Source organism: Xiphophorus maculatus, chromosome 12 (assembly GCF_002775205.1).
Source record: "Xiphophorus maculatus strain JP 163 A chromosome 12, X_maculatus-5.0-male, whole genome shotgun sequence".
Classification (NCBI taxonomy): Eukaryota; Metazoa; Chordata; class Actinopteri; order Cyprinodontiformes; family Poeciliidae; genus Xiphophorus; species Xiphophorus maculatus.
In genome coordinates, this window is record NC_036454.1 from 915,080 (window position 1) to 934,103 (window position 19,024).

At 37.5% G+C, this 19,024-nt stretch overlaps 1 protein-coding gene across 4 annotated transcripts; it reads right to left on the reverse strand.

Annotated features, from left to right (window-relative positions):
* Window positions 1-4,325: 4,325 nt before the first annotated feature.
* On the reverse strand, window positions 4,326-15,752 carry LOC111610312. 4 transcript variants are annotated; one of them, XM_023343812.1, is made up of 11 exons: window positions 14,818-15,752; window positions 12,841-13,147; window positions 12,469-12,551; window positions 12,285-12,337; window positions 11,663-11,705; window positions 11,454-11,527; window positions 11,137-11,238; window positions 10,713-11,023; window positions 9,927-10,096; window positions 8,969-9,183; window positions 4,326-6,960 (listed from the first exon to the last, which is right to left on the reverse strand). In XM_023343812.1, the coding sequence occupies exons 2-9, from the start codon at window positions 13,130-13,132 to the stop codon at window positions 10,083-10,085; spliced, it is 972 nt and encodes a 323-aa protein (XP_023199580.1). In that variant the 5' UTR covers window positions 13,133-13,147; window positions 14,818-15,752; the 3' UTR covers window positions 4,326-6,960; window positions 8,969-9,183; window positions 9,927-10,082. The 4 variants fall into 4 exon arrangements, with proteins under 4 accessions (XP_023199580.1, XP_023199577.1, XP_023199578.1 ...); XM_023343809.1 differs by having other exon boundaries at window positions 9,927-10,557; XM_023343810.1 differs by lacking the exons at window positions 4,326-6,960; window positions 8,969-9,183 and having other exon boundaries at window positions 9,558-10,557.
* Between the last annotated feature and the right edge of the window lie 3,272 nt (window positions 15,753-19,024).

Below are 19,024 nucleotides of genomic sequence, written 5' to 3' on the forward strand. Positions count from 1 at the left end.
AATGGAAAAAGCTCAGAGGGGTTAACTACATATAATTTTTCAATGTTAGCACCTCAGATAGATCTAGAATTGTAAGGTTGAGAGCTAAATTATTTTCATTAGATTTTGTCATTCTAGAAGATCTTGAGAAACATCCATGCATTTAAGCTCAGTTGATTACTGTGACAGTGTCTTCATAGATCTGCCTAGAAAATATATCAAACTTCTACTGAAGGTCTATAGGCTACAATCTGATTATATCTGTATTCTTGGTATTTCAGCTGGGTTTTTTCACAAATACGTCACAGTAAATAATACCCAATAACAGATTGATTTTAAGCTGACTAATTAACCTGGGCCCACTATCACAGAGTTCACTAAATCTATATTCAATCACTGCTAGTGATACTGATGTTCTTAGTAGGAAGAGGAGCTCTAAATCAGATTCTGCCTAAGACCCCATATTACCTTGGGCCTGCCCTGAGTTAGAGCTGCTCCCCTGTGCTGTGCACTTCTCTCCTGGATGCAAGAGAGGAGAGACCAATAGGGAGATTTAATTTATGTGGCACTACTAGGGACAGACTATGAGGCTTTTCTGTTTTGTGACTGTTGAGCCAAACAGGCTGTTTTGGTTGCCGGGACTTTGAGGTGCATTGTGATGACAGACACAGTACCGTTTCTCTATATCAGGATATCTGATTCTGACCCACAGCGATGGGACCGACTCAGGCTGCCTGCAGCGAACTGGGCATTTAGTCCAGCACTGGGGCAGCCTGATAAAATTAAAGTCAGAAGTTTTCTTTGCAGCCAAATCATCTGTGTTGGGGGGATTGGAGGGGGCTTTCCAGCTACTACAAGGACAATTACAAAAATAAACAGAAACAGTTTTTCTAACTTCCACACCAGACCTACGGTTTTATTCACAAACAAGTGTATGTTGGGGGAAAAAAAATATTCTTGCCCATAATTTGATAGTTAGAGTTCTGCCCCCCTCTTCCTCACCATGGCCCTGGTGTCTTAGCAACATATAGAGGGAAGAGCACTGAGAATCGGTTCAGTCATTATTAGACCAAGGGGAGCGAGGCTCATTTATTTAGCTGAATTGTTATTTTTAGCTAAATACTATTTTTGAAGCCTGTTTGTGCCCCTCTAGATAAAAACTAAAATAAAAATCAATAAATTATTGAAAGAGAAAAAAAGGAGACTCAAAATGGGCACTTAGAGCATCAAAGGGGCAGGGGCTCAATAATCAACAACCTTTTTGATCAATTAAACTACCTCACTTTCAGGCCCAACTTCTTTCTAATTACCTGAAGCCAACTGTCGGAGAATGGAATATCATAACCATAAATGCCACAAAAAATATCAATTGACAATACCCGCTTATCCCTGTAGGGTCTCCAGGGAAAAGGTTTATATTACTTCTGAAATCAGCTAGTATGTTTTGTTCTCTTATGTTTTTATTGTGGGGCCACTGCTTTCTATAGAGTATACTCTGATAGGGAATTTAAGTAGATATCAAAATTTTCTGAAGTTTGAATAAAGCACTGACCTTTGTTTAATAACTACTACCTATCAAACTCTTACCTCTGACTTTATTGTCTAAAATCCAAGCCTCTTGCTGATTCTGCTCGTCAGATGATCATGTGTTATCTCTTCCCTTCTTCTTTATCACTGTTGCTATGAGCCACTAGACCAGTAGGGCTGTATACATCCAGCATGCATTGAGTGAGCAGTGAGGCATACCCTGCAACAGCTCACTAGTCCATCACAGGGTAACACAGAGCACATATGAGAGAGCAATTCAAAGTAGCTAATTAACCTAAGAGAGATGATGGTTTCTACAATAAGAAAACTCTCATGAATGCCAAACACAAGTGCTTTCTCTCAGCAGGGCTTTTTGCTCTTCTACATTTTTACTCTGTTTTTACCAGCTGTCTCTTGTACCTTTTGATAGTTTGATTGCATGACAGTGTTTTCTCTTGTTTATGTTTGTCTTTCTCCATATCTTCTGTCAGGTATCTCTGGCTCCAGAGCAGCATGTGTACTCTGCAGTAACTGGCCCGAGAACTGTTTATTGGTTTTTGTTGTCTCTTTTTCTTTCATCCAGTTTGTTTTTCCTCTTAGTGTCCTCTCATTTCAACAAGCAGAGGCAGATGTCTGTTTTCCCTTAGTTTGGCTTCATCAAGGATTTCCTTTGTTTTAAATTGATTTAACATCATTTGGTGAATTATAAACAGGATTGCTGGGTTGATCAAAGCACAAAAGATTACAACAGCATGTCGTAACATACGCCTAGTGATTAATGACCATAGGTCTATTTTGCTGATTACAGCTTGCAATATTAGTATTTTTTTATAACTACAGAATCAAGACAAGAATTTGTCATATCTGCCTTATCAATGCTCAAATTTATGAACAAACATATCAAGGCACGTTGCGATAGGCAGAATGAAGGTATAAAACTCTAAGGTATGTAAAGGACTTAGAGAAAGGAAGAGTAAAGCAAAGACGGAAGGAAGCCAGTTTTCCCAAAGCTGAAAGAGGATGCATTCCATTGCAGCTTGACCATGAACAGTGTGAGATCTGATAAGTTTTTGACGTCAGGCAAATCAGCAGTTGATGGCTATGTGGATAATGTCCAAATCAGCATCATAACACGGTAGTGAGGAAATGACTGTACTCAACTTTCTTTGTTAAAGCTGAGATTGAGTGACTTCCTTTTGTGATGTTTACAACAGTCTTACATCAGATATCCCCAAATTCTCTGGGGACGCCTCTTTCCTCTCATGCAATTGTACAAGTTCAACATTATTATCTATTTCTCCAAAACTCAACATGGTTTGTTTTCAAGAAATGTTTCAGAAAAGTGCTGACAAGCACATTTGGAAGCTAATCACAGCTGTAGATTTATCACCTTAATTTTTTTTGGTTTTTTAATATATTGACTCAGAAAATCAACTAAGTTAATTGATAAAAGTAGAGAGTAACAAAGTGCATTTGAAATATTTTAGTATTGGTTATATAAAACATTGTGTCATGTTACTTAATTCTGTATCGTTATGACTTACAATGTTTATCGCAGGTCTTGCTACATGTCTTTCATTTGTCTTGGGTGAGTAGCTGAGCATTTAGCATAGCGTAGAATAAAACAGAAATGTCTTTTAGTGTACCTTATTGGGGAAATTCACACATACCTGCACCAAAGTGACAGGTGTAAGCATGATTCACACAATAGTAAAAATATAAAAAAGTAAGGTTAAATTTTCAACATGAAGAAGAAATATAACGCAGTTATTAAAAATATCACTGTCAGATTTAAATAAATTTGTGACCATGTCGGGTAATTAAAAATATGTATGTCTGTTTATGCGTAAAAAAAACCCTAGCACTTACTGAAAAACTGCAAATAACAGCAGGGATGTAAACTTATTGAAACAATTACACGTTATTATTTTTAAAGATAACTAAAAGATATGTTTTTTAGAACATATTGGTTTCTAATGTTTCAATACATCTGAAACCAATACAGGTTTCAGATGTATTGAAACCTCTGAAAGCAAGGGTTTCAATACAATTCCTCTTTTGAGGCTAGATACAAAATTCTCAGTTGAACTACCTTATAGTCAATCCAAATAATTTTTATATAGTGCTAATGGACAACTGATGTCAGCTACAAATGTCACAAATAAAATTGTTTTTTTTTTTTCAAAACAAATTTTGAGAAAGGTAGTCAATTCAATCATTCAGACACATTATACATGCATTCCAGCTGAGACTAGATATCAAACCATGCAGTGCAGTTCAAATTACTATCAAATTTGCAAAAAAGTCTCACAGATTGGGTTACTAACTTTTAGGATTCCTTCTCCTGGATCAGCATGCATGAGTGGTACACTTTGCAGCAATTCTTAATACTGAGAATGCACATTACTATTAAATTTGTAGTAATGTGCATTACTACAAATGCACATTACTATATGTGTAGTAAACCAGTGCTAGACTGGATTTAATCAGTTGAAAAAGTGCTAGCCTTTTTCAAGTATGTATCCTACAGAGTTGGGCAGGTTGGAAAAATAAAATATGTAAATTGTGTAGTTTATGTCTTTTCTAAGGCTGCATGTCTGTCATGTGGATGACTTCATTGTTTAGGTCTACTGGATGATAAGAGTTCAGTGGAGCATTTTTCAGCATAATATGTCATTGGTGACATCTGGTTCAAAACATACTATGTGTAGTACAATACTGTGCTGAGCCGTATGCAACAAAATTTCGTTCTGTATACACCCTGTGCATGCAAAATGACAATAAAGTCAGTCTAAGTCTACATTACACATGAAGTTATATAAAAAATATTTGCTTTATAGAAATTATGGGTAAACAAGCAAAAGAAATAAGAGTAGAAGGATTATAAAACATCTGGTAACTATGGACTCCAAGTGACGGCTTTCACATCCGCTTGCTCTTTCTGTTTTTCCATTTAACAACATTGTGAAGTGAACAGATCTGTCATTTGCTTGTTATTTTGTGGAAAAGGCTATTTTTTTTGTGATTTTCAATCTACGTGAATAGTGTAAAGGTAATCGTTTCAAGGTTGCAGGCTTTTGCTGAAGATTTTATTTAATACAAAGAACTCAACTGAATTATAAATTTTATTATATATTAAATATTATAACCCACCAACCATCAACCCCGGAAAATAAAATTGAAAAAGCGACACGCAGGCTTTCCGCTGCATGTTAAGGAGTGCAGGGTATTGCACAAATAACAATGTAAATTAGAGAACTATGGGGGAATCTTTCTGCCATAATCCAAGACCACACATTGTCAGTCTGAAAGCAAGATTTCATGTCTTTTGTTCTCAAAACCTTTAACACTTTTGCTTACATTTTTATTTTGAAATTATTATATAAAACGTGTGCTAATTTTTATAGTCAAAATCTGCTTGATAACCCAGTACATCTGTTTGATGTACTGGGTCAGAGGAGAGGTCAGGAGAGTTCTTTAAAGTTCAGAAACCAGTTTGAAGGGATGAAAAACACGGATAGCTGATAAACTTTGGTCTCACTTTCTTGAGTAAAATGTTTCTGTATGAAATGAACACATCTATTGTTCATGCCCTGGGAAAGTGCGCATGGTGGATAGCTTAGACAGCGATGAATTCATCCCTTGGCCTTGGTAACACCTGCATGGTCTCTGGCGAGCAAACAGCAACACGTCATTATGGGCTGTTTGAGACCACCTCTAAACTACGTTAGGACGCATCAAACTGTAGAAACACGCCTTGATATAAAAGTAATTGAGCTAAAACAGCTAGTCAGATCAATAGGGGGGAACTGTCTTAACGCAGTGATCTCCGAAGGAGAGTCTTCGTATTTTTGTATTTTTCTAAGGTAATTAATTTTTTCTTTGTGGCTTTGGTTTCTGAAGATTATGATGAGCTATTTATATGATCTTATGCACTTGATTGTTAGAATAAAATTCTGGTTGATTGTCAAGTTGAACAGTGACTGTTGCCTTTGTGGTTTCACTTTTACACTGGACATTAACGGACCTGGGGAGATATGGAGTGAAAATAGTCTCAAAATATCTGCGTGCGTAAAAGCATCTGTGCGTGTGTAATACTGAATTTGTAACTTGTGTAAGCATCTTTGAGTGTAACTTTGGACAGTTGTGTCTGTGAAACATAATTTGTAAACCTTAAAAATAAAATACGCCTACAAATACGCCTTCTCCTACGCCTACAAATGTTGAAAAAGTATGCACAAGTCACCTGGTAAACACACACAAAACTGCATTTACGCACAGATCCGGTTACGAGTGGACGAGTATTTTTGAGACTAATTTCACGCTTTGGGAGCTCCCAGATTTGTGTGTAGATGGTGCGTTTACATGCTTGTAGAAAGCTGGGTCATCTGGGGTTTGCTCCAAGTCTAGTGTTTTTATCCTCTAAACGAGGGGTGCTCAAAGTTGGTCCTAGACGGCCGGCATCCTGCACATTTTAGTTCTCTCCCTGGTGGTAGTAACAACCGTTTCAGCATGTCAATGTTCTTCTTAGGCCATCATTGGATCCAGGTGCATTAAACCAGAATACCCTAACCAGAATAATGTACCATAAAAGAAAAGCGGTCAAAGAAGAAACACAAAAGAATAATAATATGAAAACATATAAACTCATAATTTAAATAAACTTAGATAATTTTTCTAACATTCCCTCCTGTTTTTCATATTATTTACAAACATCAGGAACACATTTCTTGCTGGCGCATTTTCAATGCATCCTTCACAACATTAGACATTGGAATCTCCCTCGGAGATGGAGGCAACAAGTTGGTACTGATAGATTACATTTCCAACAGTTTTAGCTATCATTGATTTTAAACATGGGATTATGCAGGCAGTAAAAATACAAAAGAATAACAATAAGAGGCATCATTATTTTCAACAGGAGATGCCACCATGGTCCAGATATAATCCAAGAAAGAAAGTCTTCTCGTGAGGGAACTGAGTCCTTTGACATGGCCTGTTGCAGGTTTTTCAAGGCAGACATTGCTTCATCGTTATGGGTTTCATTAGCATCAGAAATATAAGTACAACATGATGTTCCTATCATTACACACGGCAGCCGCAGCGCACAAAAGGCCCCATCTCCACGGGGACCCCATTTTTGCTAGGTTACAGAGATGTCAGAGTTTACCCAGGTCTCTATGGAACAAGGGTTAGATGGTTTCTTCGCCGACGTTGAGAAGAGTGGTCCTATAAAACCAAACCCCTTTGTAGTCAGACTTCCCCACTGTCCCCGCCTAGGCTCCCAACACTCTCTTGCAACTTACAGTGGCTGAGGTGGATCCAAGATGGTCTTTCAGCGATTTTTACTGCAGTGGGAGCAGTCAGGAGTTCCCTCCCACGTGGGCTGGCCCAGTTCTGTCTCTTAATGGCCTTGATGAAAACCCAATCACCTGGTTTCACCACCTGGGGGTCCTGTGAAGACAGAGGTTCTTCTGGCAGTGAATTTGCATTTGACACTTCCTTAGACTGTAACATTTCTTTCATGTAATCAGCTAAAGCTTTTTCACTGTCATCTGGTGGTGGTGTGGTGTCTTTAAACAAAGGAAGTTTAAAAGGTCTGCTGTGTACTATTTCAAAGGGAGTTAAACCATTCCCAGTAGGCACAATTCTCATGTACATTTTCACCAAATCCAAACATTCCATATTATATCTCTAAAACCCCATCATTCGGTTATAATCTTTAATGATTTTTAGTTGGTGGAATTCCATAACACAATGTATTTACTTCCTTGCAGAACTTAAATGTTTACAGATTCGCTTCACAGTTTTCTAATCTATGGCTCTTGGACCCTAAGAGGATCCTTAGCAGTGGTCCTTCTGTTCAGGACTCAGAGTTAACAGGGACAAACAGAGAGAATTTGTCTAATATTGAACATAAAAGCCTCTGAGATAGGCCTGTCGCGATAAACGGTAAATCAATTAATTGTACGATAAATTTAAACTATCGACATCATTTTAATTATCGGCATTATCGTCTCTTTCGGCCTTTCTCTCTTTCTGTTGATGACACCGAATGAAAAAACGCTCAACTCCGGTGCTCTCCACTGACCCCCCCTTCCTCATTTCCTTAGTGTAAAGCCCAGCGGACACTACACGATCTTAGAGCTGTCTGCCGATTGTCGGCCCATTTTCAAAACCTGACAGACCACACATTACCCGACAGAAATACTATGTATAACTGTTCAATCGGGTTCAATCGTGCCATGTGGTGTCCAACAATGGGCACAAAATAATGGCTACAAGTCCAGTGAACTAATTTTAAAACCAGGCATTAATCAATGCATGTGGCTAGTGTCAGCGTAAAGTCCTGACTGAATGAAAATCATTAGAACCTATTTACGTCACAGCTGAAAAGTTACCGAGTTTATCAACTGCGGTAGCAACTTCGCTCCAACTCCTCCCCTTGTCATTTCTATATTCTTTGCATGTTGAATGAACATTAATGTTGTTTCCACATATCATCTCCAATGTCCGCTGGACTTCGGGTTGCATCGTGTCAGCTGTTTGGGATTCCCCTCTGTAATTTCCCCTCAGAAGGTGCTGAGGAGAATCCCTGCTTCCTGATTGGCTACCTGTCACATTCAACAGGCTGCGTTAACGCTTCCAGTAGGGAAAACCCCTGATTTAGATCGGAGCCTCAACAACATCTACCATAACACACCACACAATCTTAGAACGTTGGTCTTTCTAAGATTGTGTGGTGTGTTCTCTTAGAATCTTAGAAAGACCAAGGTTCTAAGATTGTCATAAGGGGAAAAATAGGAGCAAAAATCATGTAGTGTGAACTATTGCATCAGGTAGTCGGATATGAACATCTTCTCTATTTAATTCTAATTATTACTGAAGGGCAACATAGTATACAGACTTCATAATCTGCACTCTTTTGGTTGAATGCAGTATTTACTGTATTTCCACTTTGGCTTTATGTTGTTTAGTTTTTTTTTCCAAGTGAATTTTTTGTTAATGGAGACTGAGAATCCATTTTATTTTTGTTTTTGGTTGTTTTGTTTATTTTGTTTATCAGCTCAAGTGTTAAGTGTTCTTTTGAAAATAAAGTGTATCTATCTTTAGAAGGAAATCGCATGCATTATTATGTCATTTCCATTAAATCAGTGTAAAAAGGTCTTCAAACAATATTATCGTTTATCGCAATAATTTTTGAGACAATTAATCGTTGAGCAAAATTTGCTATCGTGACAGACCTACTCTGAGACATTCTTTTCTGGCTAGATAATTCCTATATGTGAACAGATTTAGTAAGCAAGCAAGTCTTTGTTGCAGTAGCAGTGTGTGTGTGTATAACAATGTAGTTAATAGATAATGCATTGCACAAATGATTTATTTTTATGTATGCTTTCCTCCTAATAAAACAAAGGAAAAAAAACAATTTTAGAATAAAACACAATCCGTCCTTACTAACCTTCGCAATCAAGCAAATAATCTGCCCAGAAGACGATTGTTTTGCCCTCCTTTTGCCGCCTATTGGTTCCTACTGGGCTGAGATCTGGTTTGAACATGGTCTCCAAGTCTGAAGCAGTCAGGGCCTTGGCAGAGAAACATAGGACTGGGGGCAGGACACTGGAATGCTGTTGCAGTGCAGCGAAAAACCCCAGACTTGCCAGTCCATCTTTGAATCTGTTAAGGATAAAAACATACGCACTGCACTTTATTCATAGCATAGATATGAAGTATTCTAAGTCCTGTGTAAATGTGAACCACATTGTAGTACAATATGTCTAAAAAGAAAAGAAAATTAAATATACAAAATAAAGCTAACCTTTCACAGTGCTCAAAAATCATCATTAAAAGTAAAAATTTATCATTTCAAACTTAAAAAAAAATGTTTTCACTGTGCAAAAAAACCAAAATTGTGTCATGCAACAGTATATTTTTAGAAATCACATTGAAAAATTATTCATGTGCCATACCTATGATTAATCTGACAATGATTAAAAATATATATATATTTATGATGACAAAAGAAGATTATACCTATTGTACATAAAATTCTGAATGGATGATAAAAGTGGTGAAACTCAGAATTTGGAAAGTATTGCTCAATATATTACAACATTTCACATAATTTTTCAGAAGGACACACAAAGATGTTACCAACCAAAGATAAAAAACAAAATCAATTAAGGAAAGAAGCTTGTTAAACTTGATATCTGATCAAGTAATTTCATATCTATAATTTGATCACAATTTTTTATACCCAATTAGTTTTTCATAGTAAATTACAACATCATGATATCAGTGGCAGGTGTGAACAACTGGAAATATGTCATTGATCTTGAGTATTGAGCATCGAACTTTAAAATAGTTTTAAAATCTTTATAACATAATATAATATTAATAGCTCACTGTTTAGTAATTACCATTGAATGGCACTGTGGTTTCTGTCAAGGATGTACCATCTGAGATACTCCTCTACAAAAGTTTTCTTCTCAGAAGTCTTCACACTTCTGAAGCAACCAGCAGTTTGGAACATCTCGCTGTTTTGAAAAATTATATTTAGCAGAGATTCATCTGATTCAGCTTCCAGGACCTATAAAACAAGCAGTTTATTATAAGAAGAAGTACAGAACTATCAATTTGACAACTTCTTCGTTATGAATACAAAAATAGCATAAACATTTTGTGCATTTGTGATTTCACATTTCTTGAGATAGGCTGAAATCAGGCCTTTCAAAACAAAAAGATTTGTCAAGCTTTGAGAAAACGAAATTACTATTTTGTTATAATAATTTCCTAATCTTAATCTGAACGTGAAAATAATCTCCAGTTGGCATACAATAAATCTATTTCCTAAACCTAGGTCATTTCCTACCTGCTTTAGAACTTTCCCTATCTCCTCATCTTGAACATCTTCAACAGTGGCGCTGAAACTTGGATTCCCTATCATGTAGTTGACCAGGTTCTTTGAGAGAAAATGTGGTGCCGGTCCCCCATGTACAATCGATACAGCAATCATCTTTCCTGCTAAAAAATACTCATCTTCCCTGGCAGCTGTTGTACAGAGCAAATTATTACTGTGGGTAATTACATCTTAGATCTGCTTATGACAGACACATAAGCACATGTTTCTGCAAATTTTTATTTTAGAAGTACTACCACTTCACTAACTAAGGTTAGTTAGGTTCACTAACCCAAAAATGACTCACCTCTCGAATTGCACCCAACGTAACGAGCTTCTGGGGGTCCATCAAAGATAGGACGATTTCTCAGAATGGCCATAAGAAGTGTGAGAAACTCACGCCTCGGGCCACCTGTGTCCAACCCTTCCTCCAAACAGCCAGCATCATCGTTAAATTTGATGAACATGTCATTCTTGTCGGAGTATGTGCTCCTCTGAAAGCCCCGAACAGCTCCATCCCACACATCAGTACGACATATGTTGAACCGGCTGACTTTCTTGTGGTCAATATTCTTGGCCAGTTCTGCAATAATATCATGTGGCTGCACGTTTGTTTGTCTAGAAAAAAAAAAACTTATTTTAAAACAGTTGATTGATCACACTTAGCATTATGTGCTAAGTTCAGGACCAGGATGCAGATTAATTTAATACAAAATATTAAAATTACTAACAAATGTTCTTCTGGGGGCAGGTCCTGCTTTTTGTCTTCTGTAAAATATTCAATCTCATCATCATCATCAATAACAATGGGCTCAAAGAGAGTGGTGTAGTCTCTGGAGAAAAAACATGCACAATATAGATGAGGTAAAAAAAAAAAAAAAAGCATAAAGGTGTACTTCCAACTTTTCTTCACAAAACATTCAATTTATGTCAGAAATTACATATACAACATCCAAAGTACATAAATTTACAATAGATGTATCAGTATTACTTTGTCATGATGACACTACAAACACACTTCTTTTTTATGACAGAAGCCCCTACACACCTGTAACAGGAGCTCTGGACAGCGAGACATTGACTGGTGCCTGGATTGTTGCCATTGTTATCCAAGTCCATAACCTGAAAACAGAGAAAAGACAAGAGTAAAACTTAATGATTGACTAACCTGCAGTTATTTTAATATTTAAATATTTTACTTAAAGGTTTGAGATAAAAATCTGTGGATTGTTGTGTGAGATAATAAAAAGTTTGTACCTGTTGTACTTCATTTGCAAGTACAAGATCCCCAACACCATTCCTTAGAGGACAATGAAAAAACATATTAATGGGTATTTTGAGCATATGCTGTCAAAGTATAAATTATGGGATCACCCAGTTTTCTTCAATGTCTCAATCATTTTATTGCACTGTAACTCCTCTGTCCGTCATCTGACTAAAACAGACATAACTTAAAACATGGAATGCCTAAAAGCAGTTTTGGCAGTACAATGCCATCTTTATAGAAGCAAAGTGATTTTACTCATTATCGCAAAAAACATGCAAAACTATATGACAAAAGTTATTTACTGAAACTCTTGTGAACCTTTTTGTTATATTTATCTAAACAACTGTATACTTGTAAAATGTATAAGACATTGAAGAAAGCAAGGGTAGTGTAATAATTATTTCCACGCCAGTATATTCAACATTTAAAAACAAACATCTTGAAAAAAAATACAAATACTTCCCAGGACATGTTCCCATAACCACATAATTTAAAAATATCCACATTCAACATGTCACCAGTACATACTGTATGAAAATTCACTGAAGGCTATAATACTTTTGATACACATACACACACCATGCTATGGCATGTACCTAAAATATAACTTACTCTGTTTCTGCCACCTTTTGCAAAGGACTGCTTTCATCCATAGGTTCCCATGGCTGAAGAAAATGAAACACAATTTCACATAAAAACATCGGCATAGTCCTATGAAGCTTAGGTAAAATGCTCTTGTTGTGGTCACTCAACCAAATAAAAACAAAAGACCAAATACATTTTAAGTTGTACTTACCAGTGTATTAGCAAGATCAAACTCGGAGTTTTTTCTAATAACAACCTCTGGGTCGGAATCGGACGAGTCTGACAATTTTCCAACTGATAAACAAGGAAAAAAAGACAAAACAAGCCAATTTAACTTCTACTAAGTGATAGTACCGTGTTCGGTCAACTATATTACATTGTATCTGGAAGCATAAACACAGCACTGGTAAAAACTAATAACTGAGTGTCTAGCTATCAAGTTTCCAGGAAGTAAGTTTACATTTATGTATACTTTTTACTTGATTGGTTCATGCCACCAATGCTTAATTGCACAGTTTTAAAATGTACATTTATTGAAGTTAGTGCAATGTGCCAAACAATACACACAAACAGCTGAGCTTACCTTCTTCAAAGTCCCTTTTCAAGCAGAGGAAAAGAGAGATCCTTTGGTATGACTTGCCAATTGCAGCCTTATAAGCTGCAAGAGTAAACTGTGTTTGTGTCCTGGGGATATTAATAACCTCTGTCCCATCTGGGTACAGAAGGAGGAAAGGTCCATCTTTTATATCTTTGTTGAAGTCCTTCATTTTTTTAGCAGCAAGACTGAGCAGAGGTGTGGCAGAGACATCTGGATCTGTTGCAAGGAAAATGGTTTTTCCACGCTGTGGCTTTAGACCATCCTTGTGAATGGTCATCAAGCCAATATTTATCTGAAAACAAAAAAAAAATTATGCGGAAGACTGAGCAATGTTTTGTTTTAGAGAATACTCTGTTGTTTTCTTTTTGTTTTTAATTCCTCCTGTATTATGTTACAATAACATCCAAATAGATCCATTAACTATTATCAGTCATTTTCAAGCTTTTACTTTTGAACTGATGCAAACAGAACAATGATTGGAAAATTATTATGCAATAATTAATCAGTAGATGATTTACTGTTTTGACTTATCATTAATTGACAGTTTGCTGTTACTGTTAAACAATTATTCTGTATAGTTTTGCTACCTGGAACTTTCTTTAAGCAAGTATATTATGGTACTTAAAAGTAGTGATGTGTCGGTCGCTAACGATCCGGCTCTAAGAGCCGGCTCTTTGAAGTGAACGATTGGAACCGGCTCCACAATGGGAGCCGTTTTAGGATCCTATTTGGGAGCCAGGTTTTTTTCTACAGTATATCGCTGTCTCTCCGCCTCCCTGTCGTTGTGCTTGTGCTCTGCAAGTGCCACAGCCGATAGTTTTTCCCCACATCGTTTTTTTTTTGTCCTGCGGTGCCTCGCTGTCTCTCCCACTGTCTCTCCTCCCCCTTCTCCCTCTCCTTGCGCGTTTTGCTCTTCTGCCAGTGCTAGAGCGGAGAGTTTTTTTCCCTCGGTCGGTCCACTGCCCTCATGTCAAGCGTGTGCTCCACACATCTGACCAATCACACATAGTTTCAATTAATAATGTGGCGGGAAAACACTGAAAAAAAAGTTTATCTCCATTTTTTTTGTGGAAACGGCAGGCAATTGGCCAAGCTGTATAGCATTCGTCGGCAGGTGTTTATGTTTATGTTGCACCCTTAAAAAGAACTAAAAAAACTCAAAGGTCTTCGCTTTTGTGCAACTTTATTAAACAAAATCCACGGTTCAGCATACAGCGTGTGTAGTTTTCTCTCTTTTCGTATCTATGCAGGTCATGAACTTTTTACTCCCATCATGCATTGTGTCTTTCTTAAAGGGGTATTATCATAACAGAAATCTATGAAATAAAAAATAATAAAGTAGTTTGAGCACATATTTAGTCATAAACCAAATGAATTGTTCTAACTAAATACTAAATCAAATGAATGCTTGCCCAAGAAGATAATTATACCTATTAATTTAACATTATCAAATTCTTAACATATTTCCAGGGCTCTACATACAGACACTCACTCAGCGTCAAGAAGCACAGAAAGAAGGGGAGTCAGTGTGAGAACTGAATAGGTGAAAATAAATGAGTGACAGAAAACGGAGCAAGATTTGGACTCATTTTAATGCTACATCAAGCTCCAGTGCAGAGTGCAGACTGTGCAAAGTCAGCATTTCCTATCGTGCAGGCTCGACAAACAACCTGCACATGCAGACATCACACGCATCGGTATTGCTATAGCATTGTTATGCGGCATTTTTACTCATCATAAGTACTTAACAATGTCGATAATGAAACAAAATATTATAAAATTAGGTTTAAGCTATTAATTAATTAATAATGTCAAAAATATATATGGGGAGCCGTTTGGGAGCCGAAAGAGCCGGCTCTCCACAGTAAGAAGAGCCATTAGAGCCGCATCTCGAAAAGGAGCCGAAAATCCCATCACTACTTAAAAGCTGCTTGTTTTTGGTCGGAACAAAACCGGACCTACCCGAACTTTCTTCTTTTCCTTTTGATTTAACCCCTTTTTCCCAAGAGAATACTTTTGTCGCTCCTCATTTTTCTTTTTTCTGTATTCAAGGAAGGTGCTGAGGGCTGGTGCAGGGCAGGATGGAACAGGCTATTGTGCTAGAAGTAAAGTAAAGAAAAAATCACATTCATGCAAACAGACGATATGTATTACGTTACAGCCAAATTACTTAAGGCTGTAACGGACCTTAACGGACCACAGCCTTAAGCAGTGCCTAAGGCTGTAACGGACCTTACTATTTTTAATTTAATTTAATTGGTTTATTTGGTAGGGACAGACATACAGCGACATGGACAAACTGAACAAAACAGCAGTCTCATGTTTACGTCATAGTGCAATAGCAACAGCTAATTCGCAGCACTTGTCCCTAGATGGGCTTTTTCTATATGTGGCTAATACCATGCTGCTGTATTATATCGAGTTTGTGTACTTTTAACTGCATTTACAATGAACAACTAAATGACAGTGGACACGGTCTGGAGACCACTAACGTTAGCAAGTTGCTACATCCATAAGAAACATAAATATTTCTTTATGCTTATTAACTTACTTGAACATTGTGGAGTATCTTCCATAAATATTTCCTGAAGTTGAAGCCTCTTGCCACAATTGCTGCAGAAGTTTGGTGACGGCTCAACCAGCTCTTTCCCGCAGTTTGAGAAGGACCTCTGCTGCAGCGAGGTGTACTTGCGCAGTTTGGGCAAAACATTGCGACGTGACCGTATTCCCGCTTCTCATTAAAACGAAGCACAGAGTAACTTCCGGTTCAAAAGTAAAACGAGCTGTAGTCCAATCAGCGATTTCTTAGGTCTCCCACTGGGACATACCTTTTCCGTTGTGTTTTCGTTAATGTCGTTGTGTTTTCGTTAATGTTGTTGTGTTTTCGTTAATGTTGTTGTGTTTTTGAATTTGTAATTGTGCTTCGTTAATGTTGTTGTGCTTTGCACCTCAGGGCCACCGTAATTTGATGTTTGAATGACGTAAACTCACAAACGAATGAGGTAATTAGTCCAACGTTTAGAAGCTACAGCGGCTGTAATGCGCCACAGCAAAGGTAAAATAACCCGAACAGGTGATCAACTCAAAACCACTCGTACCTTTTTACTCTCTCTCTCTTTGTAGTTTAAGCACACCTGTTACCGTGGCAATTGCCTGCGCCCCGCAAGACGAGCAAAGATTACATTAAAAACATAACATTCAGTCCGTTACGATATCAAGTTTCCAGGCTTGATATTTATTTCTCGATTATTAATCAACACTTCCCTGAACACAGCGATGGTTGATTGACTAGCTGTACTTGGTGCTAGAGTGGCTAACACGAGTAACAGTTTAATCCAAAGCCTTTTCTGCTAAAATAAAATCTTTAGTGTATGTCAGATACAGACACATTGCATATTGATCTGTTTAGCTAACGTAAGACTGTGTAGCAGACAGGCTTCAGGGTGTAGAAGTTGTATCAGTACTGCCATTATGCTGTACTTAGCTAACGGGAAACATGTGTTTGTGAGATGGCTACGCACGTGACCACGTAGAATGGGCATCAGCCAATGAAAAGCGGCCCCTCTGGTAAGGTCCATTATTGTGCGGAGGTGTTGACTGAGGTGTCGCATATATGGGACAAGCTGTGACCAAAGTCTGCTATATAGTGATATAACAGTCATGAACGATCCAATTCTTCTGGACGAATCTTTACTAGGTTCTATAGGACTGAAGCCTCACTGAGAGCCGTTTTTTGTTCTTGTGATGCTCTGCATACACTTTCAGTCGCTATTAATATTTAATTGAAATATATATAGATTTATTTAATTGGGGAATAAAACAAGAACGTAAGAACGCAGAGCATGTTCATTGCTCTTTGATTGTTTTCATCACCTGCCATGGTGGCAGACAGGGTGAGAACACTCATGGTGCTCCTTCAGCGTGGTTACTTCTTGCTTGTTGCGCCTTGGACAGTGTTCATAGTTGAGCATTGTTTACCGTTAATGCTTTGCCTTAATTGCTATGTTTAATGGTGCAGACAATTGTGGTTTCTGACATGGGCAACCACCCAGGGCGTTATCTTTTGGCAGGAGACTTCTGCGGATTGTGGCAGAGAGATGGAAGCAAAGCAGAATGAAGAATTTGAATTGAGAATGATACTGGTTAAATTTATTTCAGCTCTAAGTATTTAATATCTAGGTGTTTTTATGGCAATGTGGATTTTTCAGATCAATTTGAGAAGCAATTTTGATAGGTACACTTCATTTTATTGTGTCATGTAGCGCGGGGTGCTGGTCTTGGTCTTGATTTGGTCTCGGGTTAGGTGGTCTTGACTACAACACTGCTACATGGCTCCTTGGTTGCATGTCCTCCCCCATCCACATTCTTTTCATCCTCTTTCTGTTGGATTTCTTTCAAAATAAATGCCTCTAGTGGCAAAAAAAGTGAAGTTCATGCTGTATTGGGACAGGAGACAAGATGTTTCCATCCCTGAAATTATGATGCATAGAATCACAAATCTAAGTCTAAACTATGTTATAGAGAGTAAACACAATAACAACATGCTTTATCTGTGGCATTGTTCGTTAAAATGGCACATCACTGATGTAGTAAAATTAAATACGATAGGTACACTTAATGATATTGTATTAGCGATTAGGTAATGCATTCAGTAAGTACTTTTACTTTAATACTTAAGTATTTACAAAAGCCAGTACTTTTTTTACTTTTACTCAAGTAAAAATTTTATGTTGTACTTTTACTTTTACTAGAGTACATTTTTGTCTGTGTATTTGTACTTTTACTTAAGTGCATTTTTTTTGAGTACTTTCTCCACCACTGGGAAACACGCAGAGATGGTGACATGTGTCAAGAGAAGTGGAGTTTTGATGACTACACTGAGCCCTCTGTGACAACTGAGGATGAAGAATCTGCATCTTCACAGCCCAGACGAACCTCTTCTCTTTCCAGGGGATGGGGACGGCAAACTGCAGGAGTGTGATGGACTCCCAGCATGTGAAAGGTCTGACCTCGTGGAGGGGGTGTCAAGAAAATCCGAGCTCATCCCACTTCCCCATGCTGGAGATTTTAGTTTAACAGTAATAATAAATAAAGTTATCTTTAAAATGAATCACTCAAGTGACATCAAGGCCCAACAGTAGACTTAAGTGTCAATAAAATAAATCTGGTTGTGTGTGTTGTTTTTGTCTCATGCAAACTTTGCTTTAATTCTACTTTTTTCTATCTAATCATAAGAAATCATAGTCAGTCAGAGAGAGTCATGAAACAGGAAAAGCAGGTTTCCTGGAAAAAGAGGAAGTAAGTTTCCAGCCTGCAGATTTATAAAAATAGCTGAGACTATTCCTTATTTTAAAGATGAAAGTTTTAAAGAATGAAATCTAAACATTTTGAGTAATTTGATAAGATTCAAAGTAAAATACTTATATTACTATTGATTTACTTATAATAATACTTACACTTACATTTGTGGGAACACTTACAAGAAAAACAAGTAACTAACTTTGGTATCAAATAATTAGAATCATGGATTATTCTTGGTTTCTTTTCAGAAAACATATGTAATAACTCACATAATAATAAGCGTGATTATGAGTATGGTTATAAAATTACAAATGAATGCTAAATCAGAGAAGCTAAAGAAGTTATAAATGTGATTTTGACATTGAACTTGAAATGGTGTAAAAAGGTGTAACTGCAATTAAACATCACTGATATGTTGGAGGTAGATGGTAGGTGAAAGGTTAAGGGAAAAAGGGGAACTAACAGGAGAGCAGAGATGATCAGTGCCTTATTTAGAAACAGATTGAACAACGTAGACGTTTCAGAGAAAAGGTCGTGCAGGCAAGGGACATAGGAGGTTCACATTAGCACAGACATCAGGAAATGTCTCTAAGACAGTGATGGATATGAGATCATCTGTCTAAGCAGTCAGCCAATGAAATAAGTACAGCAACAGTGCTAGCCAATGCAAACGCACCAAAAGGGTGGATAAACCCTATAAAAGGTGGGTGCAAAAGAGGAACCTTTGGTTGGATCCTCCAGGCAGCTTCGAGCCAAGATCGAGATGGACAAAGAACTCTGCAGCTGAAGAAGAGCCGGGGCCACAGAGCCGAAGACTGTCCTGTGCATGGGGATCAACCCGTCAGCCCCACAACCTGTGGCTTCAAAT